Below are 14,986 nucleotides of genomic sequence, written 5' to 3'. Positions count from 1 at the left end.
TTGCAAGATGCTGCACACACAGATGCTGTACAGACACAAAAGATCAGTATCTGCAAAAGATCTGTTCCTGCCAAAGATCCGTTCCTGCAAATTGCATTCATAGTCTATGAGATCTGCAGATCATCATACACACCTTGTTTAACTGACATTCATCTGCAGATCTGAAAATCCATCCTGGTGGATCTGATCTGCAGATGAATGTCTGTTAAACAAGGTGTGTATGATGATCTGCAGATCTCATAGACTATGAATGCAATTTGCAGGAACGGATCTTTTGCAGGAACGGATCTTTTGCAGGAACGGATCTTTTGCAGATACTGATCTTTTGAATGTGTACAGCATCTTTGTGTGCAGCATCTTGCAACGATTTCTGTGTGATGGGGAGTTCAGCTCCATAGAATAGACTGTGTAGGTATGGCTCTCATACTACATGGAAGGGGGTAAAATTGGTCTGTGATCTTTCATTTTCCAAAGACTATGGTCTGATGTGTGTATGCACCCTTAGTATATACCAGCTGGCGGCCCGGCGTTGCCCGAGTATGTATTTGGCTAGTGTTGGCTCCATCCACTTTTTATAATCCTAATACACAATTACTTAATGACCAAGTTTGTGAGCTTTGAGGTCTTTGGCATCAATAATTTGCATTGAAATAAAATAAATCTGACCGGCTGTGTGTGGCTCCACCCCTTTTCTAAATTTGATCCCTAATCACCCAATGGCCAACTGTACCAGGTACAGGTGATTAACAGTGCAAGAGGCTTGTGCCATTAACAGTGCAAGAATTGCAGCAATTAAATATTCCCCTTGAAAATCAATAGGTATATTTTGATTGGCTTTTGTAGGCTCCACCCACTTTTCTGAATATTAATCTCATTCACCCAGTGACCATCTGGGCAAAGTTTGAGAACCCTGCCATTAACAGTGTAAGAATGGCTGCAGTTTACATTTTACCAATGAAATTTGTATTTTTCTCCTCCCACTGATGTCCCAACATTGCTCGGGTATGTATTCTGCTGGTGTTGGCTCCGCCCACTTTTTCTAACCCTGATACACAATTACTCAATGACCAAGTTTGTGAGCTTTGCAGTCTTTGGCATCAATAGCTTGCATTAAAATGAAACAAATCAGATTGATTGTTTGTGCCCCCACACCCTTTTATTAATTTAAACACCAGTTACCCAATGACCAACTGTACCAGGTTTAAGGCTTGTGCCCTTAACAGTGCAAGAATGGCAGCAATTAAATATTCCCCTGAAAAATCAATAGGTATTTTTTATTGGCTTTAGAGGCTTCACCCACTTTTCTAAATATTAATCCTAGTCACTCAGAGACCAACTGTGCAAAGTTTGAGAACCCTGCCATTAACAGTGTAAGAATGGCTGCAGTTTACATTTTCCCAGTGAAATTTGTATTTGTCTCCGCCCACTTTTTGGTTATGGGAATAAAAAGTATCCTATATGGTATTCCAGGTAATGTACTGTGTGTGTGCCAAATTTCACTCAAATCCGTTCAGCTATTTTTGCGTGATCGAGTAACAAACATCCAAATATCCAAACTTTCCCATTTATAATATTAGTAGGATATCAGGACAGGAGAGTTAGATAGTGGGAGGAGCAGAGTCCTCCAGCAGCACAAAGTATATCAGGAGAAGAGAGTTAGATAGTGGGAGGAGCAGAGTCCTCCAGCAGCACAGAGTATATCAGGAGAGGAGAGTTAGATAGTGGGAGGAGCAGAGTCCTCCAGCAGCACAGAGTCTATCAAGAGAGGGGAGTTAGATAGTGGGAGGAGCAGAGTCCTCCAGCAGCACAGAGTATATCAGGAGAAGAGAGTTAGATAGTGGAAGAAGCAGAGTCCTCCAGCAGCACAGAGTATATCAGGAGAGGAGAGTTAGATAGTGGGAGGAGCAGAGTCCTCCAGCAGCACACAGTATATCAGGAGAGGGGAGTTAGATAGTGGGAGGAGCGGAGTCCTCCAGCAGCACAAAGTATATCAGGAGAGGAGAGTTAGATAGTGGGAGGAGCAGAGTCCTCCAGCAGCACAGAGTATATCAGGAGAGGAGAGTTAGATAGTGGGAGGAGCAGAGTCCTCCAGCAGCACAGAGTATATCAGGAGAGGAGAGTTAGATAGTGGGAGGAGCAGAGTCCTCCAGCAGCACAGAGTGCATCAGGAGAGGAAAGTTAGAGGAAGGAGCAGAATCCTCCAGCAGCACAGAGTATAGCAGGAGAGGAGAGTTAGATAGTGGGAGGAGCAGAGTCCTCCAGCAGCACAGAGTATATCAGGAGAGGAGAGCTACATAGTGGAAGGAGCAGAGTCCTCCAGCAGCACACAGTATATCAGGAGAGGGGAGTTAGATAGTGGGAGGAGCAGAGTCCTCCAGCAGCACAGAGTATATCAGGAGAGGGGAGTTAGATAGTGGGAGGAGCAGAGTCCTCCAGCAGCACAGGGTATATCAGGAGAGGAGCGTTAGATAGAGGAATGAGTAGAGTCTTCCAGCGGCACAGAGTATATCAGGAGAGGAGCGTTAGATAGTGGAATGAGCAGAGTCCTCCAGCAGCACAGAGTATATTAGGAGAGGAGAGTTAGATAGTGGAAGAAGCAGAGTCCTCCAGCAGCACAGAGTATAACAGGAGAGGGGAGTTAGATAGTGGGAGGTGCAGAGTCCTCCAGCAGCACAGAGTATATCAGGAGAGGAGAGGTAGATAGTGGGAGGAGCAGAGTCCTCCAGCACCACAGAGTATATCAGTAGAGGAGAGTTACTGGAGATAGTGGGAGGAGCAGAGTCCTCCAGCAGCACAGAGTATATCAGGAAGGGAGTGTTAGACAGTGGAAGGAGCAGAGTCCTCCAGCAGCACAGAGTGTATCAGGAGAGGAGAGATAGATATTATGAGTTTGGGTTTTTTACAGTTGTGATTCATGTTTTGCTGTCTTTCAGGTTGGTGGCGAACTATGTGACTTTTGTTATCGGTGAAATCCTCCTTCTGGTTCTTACCATCTGCTCGCTGGCAGCCATATTTCCCAGGGTAAGGACAACCTACATAGCTGTGTAGATGCTAATAGAAGGACTATTCCAATCTAGCTTTTTAGTGCGCAGCAATGTAGAATGCAGGAGTAACAGATTGGACAAACTGAGCTTATTTAGCCTGGAAAAAAGGCGACTAAAGGTGACCTGATTAACATGTATAAATATATCAGAGGGCAATACAAAAGCTTGTCATACGAGCCTTTTCTCCCTATGGTACAACGCACAAGGGGACATGATCTACGTATGCAGTAAAAAGGTTTCTGCTATCGATTTCGATAGGGGTCCTTCACATTGGAAGTGATTCAAATCTGGAATATCTTACCTCAGGAAATAGTGATGGCAAACTCTATAGGCCAGTGCACACCAAAAACCGCTGGCGGATCCGCGAACACTAGCGGTTTTTGAAGTTGTTATTCAGAGCGATTCTAGGCATGTTTAGGAGCGCTTTTGCGTAGCAGATTTTATATTTTGTTACAGTAAAGCTGTAACTGAACAGCTTCTGTAACAAAAACGCTTGAAAAAACGCTCTGATCTAGCGTTTTTCAAAGTGGGTTTCCACTTTCTGAGCGGGGAAAGGAGACAGGGACATATATGGAACATAAATTGGTATGGTATGCATCACTATCCCAAATTGGGTAATAGTCCTGAACCTCGTTTGTAAAAGCAAACAAAAAATTACTGGTTCTTGCAAAAGTGAAAAAACTTTATTGACTAATACATGAGTGCAAGACCATCTATACAATACAAACAATGGAGCTAAAAAGCAACAGCGCTGTTGTCAATTAAAACCTGGCTGTCAAACAAACCACACACAGACACTCACCACACATCACACATCAGAAATGGGGTACCCCACTAGCAAGAATGAAGTCTGCCTGTGGAAAAAGGGTGCAACAATGGGGTGAGGGGCACGGGAACTATATGCTACATGTCCAGTATCATGCGAATAGACATAGAACTAATGTGCCTGTGCAGTCCGATCCGGCCCACGTGGCGGTGATTGACAGCGCCGCTCGCGCAGGCGCAGTCCAGCGCGACCTGGAGGTTGCTCTGACGTCATCGCCGGGGACCGGGACGGAGCTGTGGCGCGCGGCTGACGGCAGAGGTGCGGTGAGGGACGTGCTGGGAGCTTGGGACTGGAGGAAGCCCACGGTAAGTAGCACCTATTTTATTATATTGGCCTGATGACTCCTTTAAACAGCCTGGAGGTGTGTTTGGGGTCATTGTCCTGTTAAAAAATAAATGATGGTCCAACTAAACGCAAACCGGATGGAATAGCATGCCGCTGCAAGATGCTGTGGTAGCCATGCTGGTTCAGTATGCCTTCAATTTTAAATAAATCCCTAACAGTGTTACCAGCAAAGCACCCCCACACCATCACACCTCCTCCATTCGTCACGGTGGGAACCAGGCATGTAGAGACCATCCGCTCATCCACACAAAGACTCGGTGGTTGGAACCAAGAATCTCAAATTTGGACTCATCAGACCAAAGCACAGATTTCCACTGGTCTAATGTCCATTCCTTGTGTTCTTTAGCCCAAACAAGTCTCTTCTGCTTGTTGCCTGTCCTTAGCAGTGGTTTCCTAGCAGATATTCTACCGTGAAGGCCTGATTCACACAGTCTCCTCTTAACAGTTGTTCTAGAGATGTGTCTGCTGCTAGAACTCTGTGTGGCATTGACCTGGTCTCTAATCTGAGCTGCTGTTAACCTGCGATTTCTGAGGCTGGTGATTCGGATTAATTTATCCTCCGCAGCAGAGGTGACTCTTGGTCTTCCTTTCCTGGGGCGGTCCGCATGTGAGCCAGTTTCTCTGTAGTATTTGATGGTTTCTGAGACTGCACTTGGGGACACTTACAAAGTTTTCCCAATTTTTCGGGCTGACTGACCTTCATTTCTTAAAGTAATGATGGCCACTCGTTTTTCTTTACTTAGCTGCTTTTTTCTTGCCATAATACAAATTCTAACAGTCTATTCAGTAGGACTATCAGCTGTGTATCCACCTGACTTCTCCACAATGCAACTGATGGTCCCAACCCCATTTATAATGCTGGGTACACACGGTGCGTTCCCGCACTCGATGCCCCACTTGATTCCAGGCCGTTCGATTATTTCCGAGCATTTCCGATCGCGTTTCGATGATTGTTTCGATGATTCTTGTGTAAAGTATGCCAAATCGACCTAACGATCCATCGGAATGCAAATCGGACAAGTCGGAAATAATCGAGCAGCTGGGAATCAACAGGAATCGAGCGGGACATCGAGTGCGGGAACGCACCGTGTGTACCCAGCATAAGGCAAGAAATCCCAATTATTAAACCTGACAGGGCACACCTGTGAAGTGAAAACCATTTCAGGTGACTACCTCTTGAAGCTCATCAAGAGAATGCCAAGAGTGTGCAAAGCAGTAATCAAGCAAAAGGTGGCAACTTAGAAGAACCTAGAATATGACATATTTTCATTTGTTTCACACTTTTTGGTTATGTACTATACTTCCACATGTGTTAATTCATAGTTTGGATACCTTCGGGGGGGGGGGGGGGGGTATAAACCTATGGTCCTCTTAAAGAGTAACTGTCAGGCTGCAAAAGCTAATTTAAACCTCTATTCTCCTGTGTTAAACAGTTTAGAAGGAAGCCAAAAAGGCAATACTGAAGTTAAAAATCTCTCTTACTTTGATGTTTGCTGAACAGCAAGGCTCGTTATTCCCAAGCTCCTAAGGAGGCCGGCAGGCCGCATAACAGATACTGCAAAGCATTCTGGGGCTGCTTCTTCTCCCCAATGCATTACCTTGGGTCCTCCCCTTCATTTACCTATCCCGCCCTAAGGCTGCTTTCACAGTGGGAAGTTACAGGCTCATGTTAGAGCAGCTTGTAACAGCAGCCTAAAACTCACAGCACTGAAAAATCAATGTGCTGTTCACAGGGCACATGTTCAGTTAGAGTATACCGCATGAGTCCCCTATTGTTCCTAGCCACATGGCTAATTAATATTCACTGCACAGTAGTGTTGTCCGGATCATGAACCATTAGGATCTTTGATCCTGATCTTTTTTGTGAGTCCAATCGTCAGGAAACAGGGAGGATATTACATCACAATTGGCTTCATACAAGACAGACACACATGGAACCTGCCATGAGCTGTCAGGAGCATCATTCTCTGCAAATACTATATAAAAATTCTGTGAAATCCAAACGTGGACAGTGAACTGCATATGTAATGTAAGTACAGCCAATATTTAGCTACTGATATATGTGTTTTTTTTGAATGAGACCTTATACCTAACAGCTCCTCTTTAAGTTGAACTTTTTTTAGCAGTTGAACTGCTGTTCCGGAAGTGCTCTTGAAACAAACCAAAACAACAAAAAAAACCTAACAATACCCCGTAAGCAGATGGATTAGCCCAAAAACCTATATATCAGATTTTAACTGCTAACTTTTTTCACTGAAGTAGTCCATTAAAGAGGAACTTCAGTGAAAATGTGATCAAAAAGTGCTTCATTTTTACAATAATTCTCATTGGCAAATGCAGGGGGGGATTACAGCTGCCCAGAATCCCCCCTCAGACCAAGGCCGGCTGACAGCACTGCCCCCTTTCTTTCCATGCTACAGCTGACTTTGGATCTAGCAGCAGCATGTGTACAGAGCATGGAGCAGCTCTGGGGAACTTAACAGAGTCAGGTATGAGCACAGCCCTGTGCCCTGCTGTGTGAGTGCTTCACTTTCCCCTTCATTACCAATGTCGGCTGTCCTCATTATTATCTGTATCCAAACTGCTCCTAATCGATCCCGTTGTCGATTGGGAGCAGATCGGACATTAACCTTCCTGGCGGTATATTAAAAACCGCCAGGGGGCAGCGCAGCCGTTTTTTTTATTTTTATTTTTTTTAAATCATGTAGCGAGCCTAGGGCTCGCTACATGATAGCCGCTGCTCAGCAGCATCCCCCCAGCCCCGCCGATCGCCTCCGGCGATAGGCGATCAGGAAATCCCGTTCAAAGAACGGGATTTCCTGGAGGGCTTCCCCCGTCGCCATGGCGACGGGGCGGGATGACGTCACCAACGTCATGGACGTCGTGACGTCTAAGGGAGTCCCGATCCACCCCTTGCCGCTGCCTGGCGCTGATAGGCCAGGCAGAGCAGGGGTCTAGGGGGAGGGCTGTGCTGCGACACGGAATGCGGCGAATCGGCGCGGGGTGGTGGCGATCGAAGTGCTGACGCAGCATGCAAAGTGCTAGCTGCGTTCAGGAAAAAAAAAATTACTTAAATCGGCCCAGCGGGGTTACCGCCAGGAAGGTTAATGCTGGGCATACACGGTGCGTTTTTTTTATCAATCGAGCCGCTGATGGCTTGATTGATAATTTCCGACGTGTCCGATACTCCGCCGGATCGATTCCGTGCTCGATACTGGCGGGCAGGATAATAGACGAGTGGAAGATAAGAAGCCGCCCACGGGTACGAGCAGGAATCGATCCGGCCGTGTGCAGGGACGAGCGGGGACGCGCCACAATCTATCGTGCGGCACGGTACAAAACGTACCGCATATCCCCAGCATTAGGAAATAATCGTCAGATCCTGTCAGTCGGGTGGGAAATTGCATTGTGTGTACCCAGCATGATGTCTTACCATATTATTAAACTGTATTGTGCGTGGCTGAGGGAGACCTTTCAGGAATCCCACCCTTGAAAATCCTGGGTTTGCCCCTGAATTATGTATAAATAATTTAGTCAGTGTTTGCCCTCTTACCTTCTGACATTTATAACATGGTGACATTTTTACTGTTGGCAGGTGATGTCAGTAAAATGAGATGCTGCTTGGCAGTTGGAAACAGCTGTAAACAGCTGTTATTTCCCACATTGCAACAAGGCTCCCCCGGTGTGATGTCAGAACCGTGGTCCTGACATCACACTGTGGGAGGGGTTTCACCACAATATCAGCCATACAGAGCCCCCTGATGATCCATTTGAGAAAAGGAAAAGATTTCTCATGGGAAAGGGGGGTATCAGCTACTGACTGGGATGAAGTTCAATTTTTGGTTATGGTTTCTTTTTAACTGAATGAATGGACCTACATTACTTACACTACATTACTTGCTTATTGAGAAAACAAGAAACAAGTAATGTAGTGACAGACTCTGCAGAAAGCAAGATGGCCGCATCCCACAACACAGAAATAACACAGAAACAACACATTCTGCAGCTGTGTCCAACAAGGACAGATGAGGATGGGCATAAGTAGAACAAAGTTACTTAGCTATGTAGAACAAGGCAGAGAGGAGATTAAGTGAAGTCACATTTAATTCAGGCTGGCTTTAAGGAGGTTAGCCATGCCAGTTTCTATATTTTGATAATGACAGGTGGTATTTATTACTCTGCTTGTATATGCCTGGCACAGCCATGCGTCCGCTCACATCCGTATTTACGCTGTAATCCCTATGTCACTATACGTTAAGTGAGGATCGTTAGCTTATAGGAAACCCAGGAAATGAAAATTAAACACAGCCAGCTGTTTCGGGCATTAAAATAAATTCCCTATATAGGTTTTAGTGTTCTGGTACACATGAGCCGTCCACCTTCGCAGATGGCCAAGAACAGCTGGGATTATTAAATTCACTTGGTCAAGACATCCCGTACCAAAGCTGCATATGGGGCCTGGTGCCGCTCCAAGAGCGAAAAACACTCTCCCTTTGCAAGGAAACCTTTGGCGCTTCATCACATGCACTTGTTCAGCTGCTAACCTGCACGCTGTTATTAAAGAGGACCTGTAGTGAGCATAACATCATGAATAAAATTGCTTGATAACCCGTGCTGTAATTTAAAAAGACCTATAGTGAGAATAACATGAATAAATGTGCTTTTTTTTTTTTTTTTTTTTACTACAACATTTATTTATAGATTATTTAGTCAGTGTTGGCCCATTGTATAATCTCTCCTCTCCCTGAAATGCATCACTGGTGGTGACATTTTTAGTCTTGTCAGGTGATCTCTGTGGAATGTTTGTTTCTAATAATGTAGAAAAACAGTGAAAATAATATCTGGTCTCCCAGAATGCTCTGTGAGGAGAATTCAGCATAGCTAATTAGCCTAGGCTAAGCATCACTGGCAGGGCGGGGCTACATACAGTGGAGGAAATAATTATTTGACCCCTCACTGATTTTGTAAGTTTGTCCAATGACAAAGAAATGAAAAGTCTCAGAACAGTATCATTTCAATGGTACGTTTATTTTAACAGTGGCAGATAGCACATCAAAAGGAAAATCGAAAAAATAACCTTAAATAAAAGATAGCAACTGATTTGCATTTCATTGAGTGAAATAAGTTTTTGAACCCTCTAACAATAAAAGACTTAATACTTAGTGGAAAAAACCTTGTTTGCAAGCACAGAGGTCAAACGTTTCTTGTAATTGATGACCAAGTTTGCACACATTTTAGGAGGAATGTTGGTCCACTCCTCTTTGCAGATCATCTCTAAATCCCTAAGGTTTCGAGGCTGTCTTTGTGCAACTCTGAGCTTGAGCTCCCTTCATAGGTTTTCTATTGGATTAAGGTCCGGAGACTGACTAGGCCACTCCATGACCTTAATGTGCTTCTTCTTGAGCCACTCCTTTGTTGCCTTTGCTGTATGTTTTGGGTCATTGTCGTGCTGGAACACCCATCCACGACCCATTTCAGTTTCCTGGCAGAGGGAAGGAGGTTGTCGTTCAGGATTTCACGTTACATGGCTCCGTCCATTTTCCCATTAATGCGATTAAGTTGTCCTGTGCCCTTAGCAGAAAAACACCCCCAAAGCAAAATGTTTCCACCCCCATGCTTGACGGTGGGGACGGTGTTTTGGGGGTCATAGGCAGCATTTTTCTTCCTCCAAACACAGCGAGTTGAGTTAATGCCAAAGAGCTCTATTTTGGTCTCATCAGACCACAGCACCTTCTCCCAGTCACTCACAGAATCATTCAGGTGTTCATTGGCAAACTTCAGACGGGCCTGCACATGCGCCTTCTTGAGCAGGAGAACCTTGCGAGCCCTGCAGGATTTTAATCCATTGCGGTGTAATGTGTTTCCAATGGTTTTCTTGGTGACTGTGGTCCCTGCTAATTTGAGGTCATTCACTAACTCCTCCCGTGTAGTTCTAGGATGCTTTTTCACCTTTCTCAGAACCATTGACACCCCACGAGGTGAGATCTTGCGTGGAGCACCAGAGCGAGGTCGATTGATGGTCATTTTGTGCTCCTTCCATTTTCGAACAATCGCACCAACAGTTGTCACCTTCTCTCCCAGCTTCTTGCTAATGGTTTTGTAGCCCATTCCAGCCTTGTGCAGGTCTACAATTTTGTCTCTGACATCCCTGGACAGCTCTTTGGTCTTTCCCATGTTGGAGAGTTTGGAGTCTGCTTGATTGATTGATTCTGTGGACAGGTGTCTTTTATACAGGTGACTAGTTAAGACAGGTGTCCTTAATGAGGGTGACTAATTGAGTAGAAGTGTCTAACCACTCTGTGGGAGCCAGAACTCTTAATGGTTGGTAGGGGTTCAAAAACTTATTTCACTCAATGAAATGCAAATCAGTTGCTATCTTTTATTTAAGGTTATTTTTTCGATTTTCCTTTTGATGTGCTATCTGCCACTGTTAAAATAAACCTACCATTGAAATGATACTGTTCTGAGACTTTTCATTTCTTTGTCATTGGACAAACTTACAAAATCAGTGAGGGGTCAAATAATTATTTCCTCCACTGTACAATATACAGCAATATATAGCTATAGGAAGTGTTTCTGATGCTGAAATTAGGACAATTACTGTAAAAGTGTGTCTCCTGACTAATGTACTGCATTCTACTATATACAGTGGGTTGCAAAAGTATTCGGCCCCCTTGAAGTTTTCCACATTTTGTCACATTACTGCCACAAACATGAATCAATTTTATTGGAATTCCACGTGAAAGACCAATACAAAGTGGTGTACACGTGAGAAGTGGATCGAAAATCATACATGATTCCAATCATTTTTTACAAATAAATAACTGCAAAGTGGGGTGTGCGTAATTATTTAATTATTCAGCCCCCTTTGGTCTGAGTGCAGTCAGTTGCCTATAGACATTGCCTGATGAGTGCTAATGATTAAATAGAGTGCACCTGTGTGTAATCTAATGTCAGTACAAGTACAGCTGCTCTGTGACGGCCTCAGAGGTTGTCTAAGAGAATCTTGGGAGCAACAACACCATGAAGTCTAAAGAACACACCAGACAGGTCAGGGATCAAGTTATTGAGAAACTTTTTGTAGCAGGCTTAGGCTACAAAAAGATTTCCAAAGCCTTGAACATACCACGGAGCACTGTTCAAGCGATCATTCAGAAATGGAAGGAGTGTGGCACAACTGTAAACCTACCAAGACAAGGCCGTCCACCTAAACTCACAGGCCGAACAAGGAGACCGCTGATCAGAAATGCAGTCAAGAGGCCCATGGTGACTCTGGATGAGCTGCAGAGATCTACAGTTCAGGTGGGGGAATCTGTCCATAGGACAACTATTAGTCGTGCACTGTACAAAGTTGGCCTTTATGGAACAGTGGCAAGAAGAAAGACATTGTTAACAGAAAAGCATAAGAAGTCCCGTTTGCAGTTTTCCACAAGCCATGTGGGGGAGACAGCAACCATGTGGAAGAAGGTGCTCTGGTCAGATGAAACCAAAATAGAACATTTTGGCTGCAATGCAAAACGCTATGTGTGGCGGAAAACTAACACTGCACATCACTCTGAACACACCATCCCCACTGTCAAATATGGTGGTGGCAGCATCATGCTCTGGGGTTGCTTCTCTTCAGCAGGGACAGGGAAGCTGGTCAGAGCTGATGGGAAGATGGATGGAGCCAAATACAGGGCAAACTTGGAAGAAAACCTCTTGGAGACTGCAAAAGACTTGAGATTGGGGCGAGGTTCGCCTTTCTGCAGGACAACGACCCTAAACCTAAAGCCAGGGCAACAATGGAATGGTTTAAAACAAAACATATCCATGTGTTAGAATGGCCCAGTCAAAGTCCAGATCTAAATCCAATCGAGAATCTGTGGCAAGATCTGAAAACTGCTGTTCACAAACGCTGTCCATCTAATCTGACTGAGCTGGAGCTGTTTTGCAAAGAAGAATAGGCAAGGATTTCAGTCTCTAGATGTGCAATGCTGGTAGAGACATACCCTAAAAGACTGGCAGCTGTAATTGCAGCAAAAGGTGGTTCTACAAAGTATTGACTCAGGGGGCTGAATAATTACGCACACCCCACTTTGCAGTTATTTATTTGTAAAAAATGTTTGGAATGATGTATGATTTTCGTTCCACTTCTCACATGTACACCACTTTGTGTTGGTCTTTCACGTGGAATTCCAATAAAATTGATTCATGTTTGTGGCAGTAATGTGACAAAATGTGGAAAACTTCAAGGGGGCCGAATACTTTTGCAACCCACTGTATCACTATTATCTTCTGTGCCCTTTTTACTGCGGGGGCTTAAGAAACAATAGACTCTTCTCGGAGGAAGTTTGTGTGTTTTTTTAAGGACACCCAAAGTGAGTGGAATATGTAGGCTGACATATTTATTTTTACACCGTGCAAATTAGCTGGCCATCCCTCTGACCCTGTGTCTCTAATACATTTAGCCATAGACCCTGAACAAGCATGCAGGTCAGGTACCCTGACTGAAATTTGACTGGATTGGCCGCATGCTTGTTTCAGGTGGGTGATTTAGGGCCAGTGCACACCAAAAAGCGCTGGCATAATCGCAAACGGTCAGCGCTTTTTGAAGTGATATTCCTGGGTGATTCTAGGCATGTGCCTAGCGATATTTTAATCATGCCTAGCGATTGTTTGAGCGTTTTAGTGTAGCGTTTTTATTTTTTGTTACATGAAATGAACAGCTTCTGTAACAAAACCGCTTGGAAAACCGCTCTGGTCTAGAGCTTTTCAGAGCGATTTTCCACTTTCCTATACTTTAACATTGAGGCTGAATCGCAGAAATCAGCAGAAATGCTGCAGAATCCACGTTTGTGTTTGGGTAATAATTAGTTCTGGCGTTTTTAAAAGCGCTCTTGGTGTGCACCAGCCTTAAGACACTACTGACGCATGAAAGATCAGCAGGACAGCCAGGCAAATAATATTGTTTAAAAGGTAATAAATATGGCAGCCTTTATTTCCCAGGTGTGTTTTGATTTAATTATTTGAAATAACTCCTGCACTGAGTCCTATATCTTTTTCAGAATCCTGTGATCATTTTGTGTAAGCATTTTCTTCTTTCTTTCTCTCATAGGTTTTTCCAAAAAAGTTAGTGGCCTTTTCCACTTGGATTGACAGGACCAGGTGGGCGAGAAACACTTGGGCGATGTCGGCCATTTTTATTCTCACAATGGCGGATATAGTGGATATGGTAAGAAGACTCAGATGGTTCTGTCTTTTCCAGGACAGTCCAATCCCCACTAGTCCCCTTCACCCCCCACTTCCTCCACTGAAATGAACAATGAACATAAACGCTCAGCTGAGCATAGCATTCATGTTTGTGTGTTAGCCAGCTGACGGAAGGCACTGTGGGCAGTACCTGTATCTCTACTGTATATGGAAAGCAGTGTAGAGGTGTGCTGGTATAATCAATGAATAAAGTGGGATTAAAAGTCATATTAACTGGAAAAATCAAATCATCCAATAAGAATTTACTTATTTTGCTTACCTAGCCTGTTGTTTTTAGCGTTCACTGTCAGATTTATGAGAAACGTGAAATGAAAAAAACAAAATAATATTTCTGCTGGTTTCCATCTTTACTGTACCCATGTGATGCCGAATGTGACATCACTTCTGCCCTTTTCTTTTTTTTTCAGTCCAGCTCAGTATTAATTTTAATGCCACACCTTACTGTCCCTCCCACAGCAAACATCACCTAGACAACAGGCTTACATCACTGTGTAAACTCTTCAAAGGGAGGGGAGATTTAAAGGACTCACAAGGTGAAAACCTAAACCTATCTTTACTTACCTGGGGCTTTTTCCAGCCCCTAGAAGTCATTTGGGTCCCTCAATGCAGCCCCAGTCCTCCCCGGGTTCCGCTGGCCTCCTGTAAGGATTGCCGGCCTATTGGGGGTTGCGCTTCTGCATGTCAGATGCTTTTCTGCACTGTTGCTGGCAGAATCAGCACAATTAAGGATAGTTATCAGCCTAGCCACGTGGAAAACAGCATCGCACTATTTCTAAAACCAGAGAGATGCTGTAAACAACAATAGTGTAACAACCAATCATCTTTCTGTTTTTGTTTTTTTGCCAAACGATTCCAGTGAGAACAATGTAAAATGCCCTCTGATTGGTTCTTCTCCCTCTCCCACAGCTCAGCTGCCTGCAGTACTACTCCGCCACATACAACGCCACCCTGCAGTCCACAGATGCCTGGGGTTGTGTGGAGAACCCCACTTATTACAGCTACATTGCCGTCCTGGCCCTCATCGCCACCATCATGCTGGTGCAGGTCAGCCACATGGTCAAGCTGACCCTCATGCTGATGATCACCGCTGCCGTCGGAGTGGTAAACATTTACGCCTGGAGGCCGATCTTTGACGACTACGACAGGAAACGCTTCAATGCCTATGTGTAAGTCCCTGTCATGTGATTATTGTACAGTGCTGCTCCTACAACTCCAGTAACTCAGCTCCCAGCTGTCCCTCTTGTGAAGGGACAGGCCCTCTATGGGAACCCAGTCCCTATGTCCCTCTTTCTTTCTCATTTGTCCCTCTTTCAGGACTCACGTACTGATATATGTATTTTTCTACTGAAAATATGTTAAATTCACGCTAAACTTTATTCCCATCCTTTAACTACTTGCCGACCGGCTAACGCCAGTGGGCGTGGCCGCGGCGGCAGCCCCAGGACCGCCTAAAGCCAATTGGTGTCAAGTCCTGGGGCTCTAATTTGCATGAGATCACGCGCACGCTGCAAGCGCATCT

General features: G+C 44.6%; 1 protein-coding gene across 2 annotated transcripts in view; it reads left to right on the top strand.

Annotated features, from left to right (window-relative positions):
- The window catches only part of ADCY3 (adenylate cyclase 3), a 237,413-nt gene that overhangs the window by 195,978 nt on the left and 26,449 nt on the right, over window positions 1-14,986 (top strand). For both annotated transcript variants that reach the window (XM_068280078.1, XM_068280079.1), the window contains exons 11-13: window positions 2,934-3,021; window positions 13,313-13,429; window positions 14,374-14,633. In XM_068280078.1, the coding sequence (XP_068136179.1) occupies window positions 2,934-3,021; window positions 13,313-13,429; window positions 14,374-14,633 (465 nt within the window). The remainder of the gene's footprint in view (window positions 1-2,933; window positions 3,022-13,312; window positions 13,430-14,373; window positions 14,634-14,986) is intronic.

The sequence above is a fragment of the Hyperolius riggenbachi genome, chromosome 4 (assembly GCF_040937935.1).
Source record: "Hyperolius riggenbachi isolate aHypRig1 chromosome 4, aHypRig1.pri, whole genome shotgun sequence".
NCBI classification, from domain to species: Eukaryota; Metazoa; Chordata; class Amphibia; order Anura; family Hyperoliidae; genus Hyperolius; species Hyperolius riggenbachi.
Note: the sequence above shows the minus strand (reverse complement) of the source record. Positions and strands in the feature narration are given on the sequence as shown.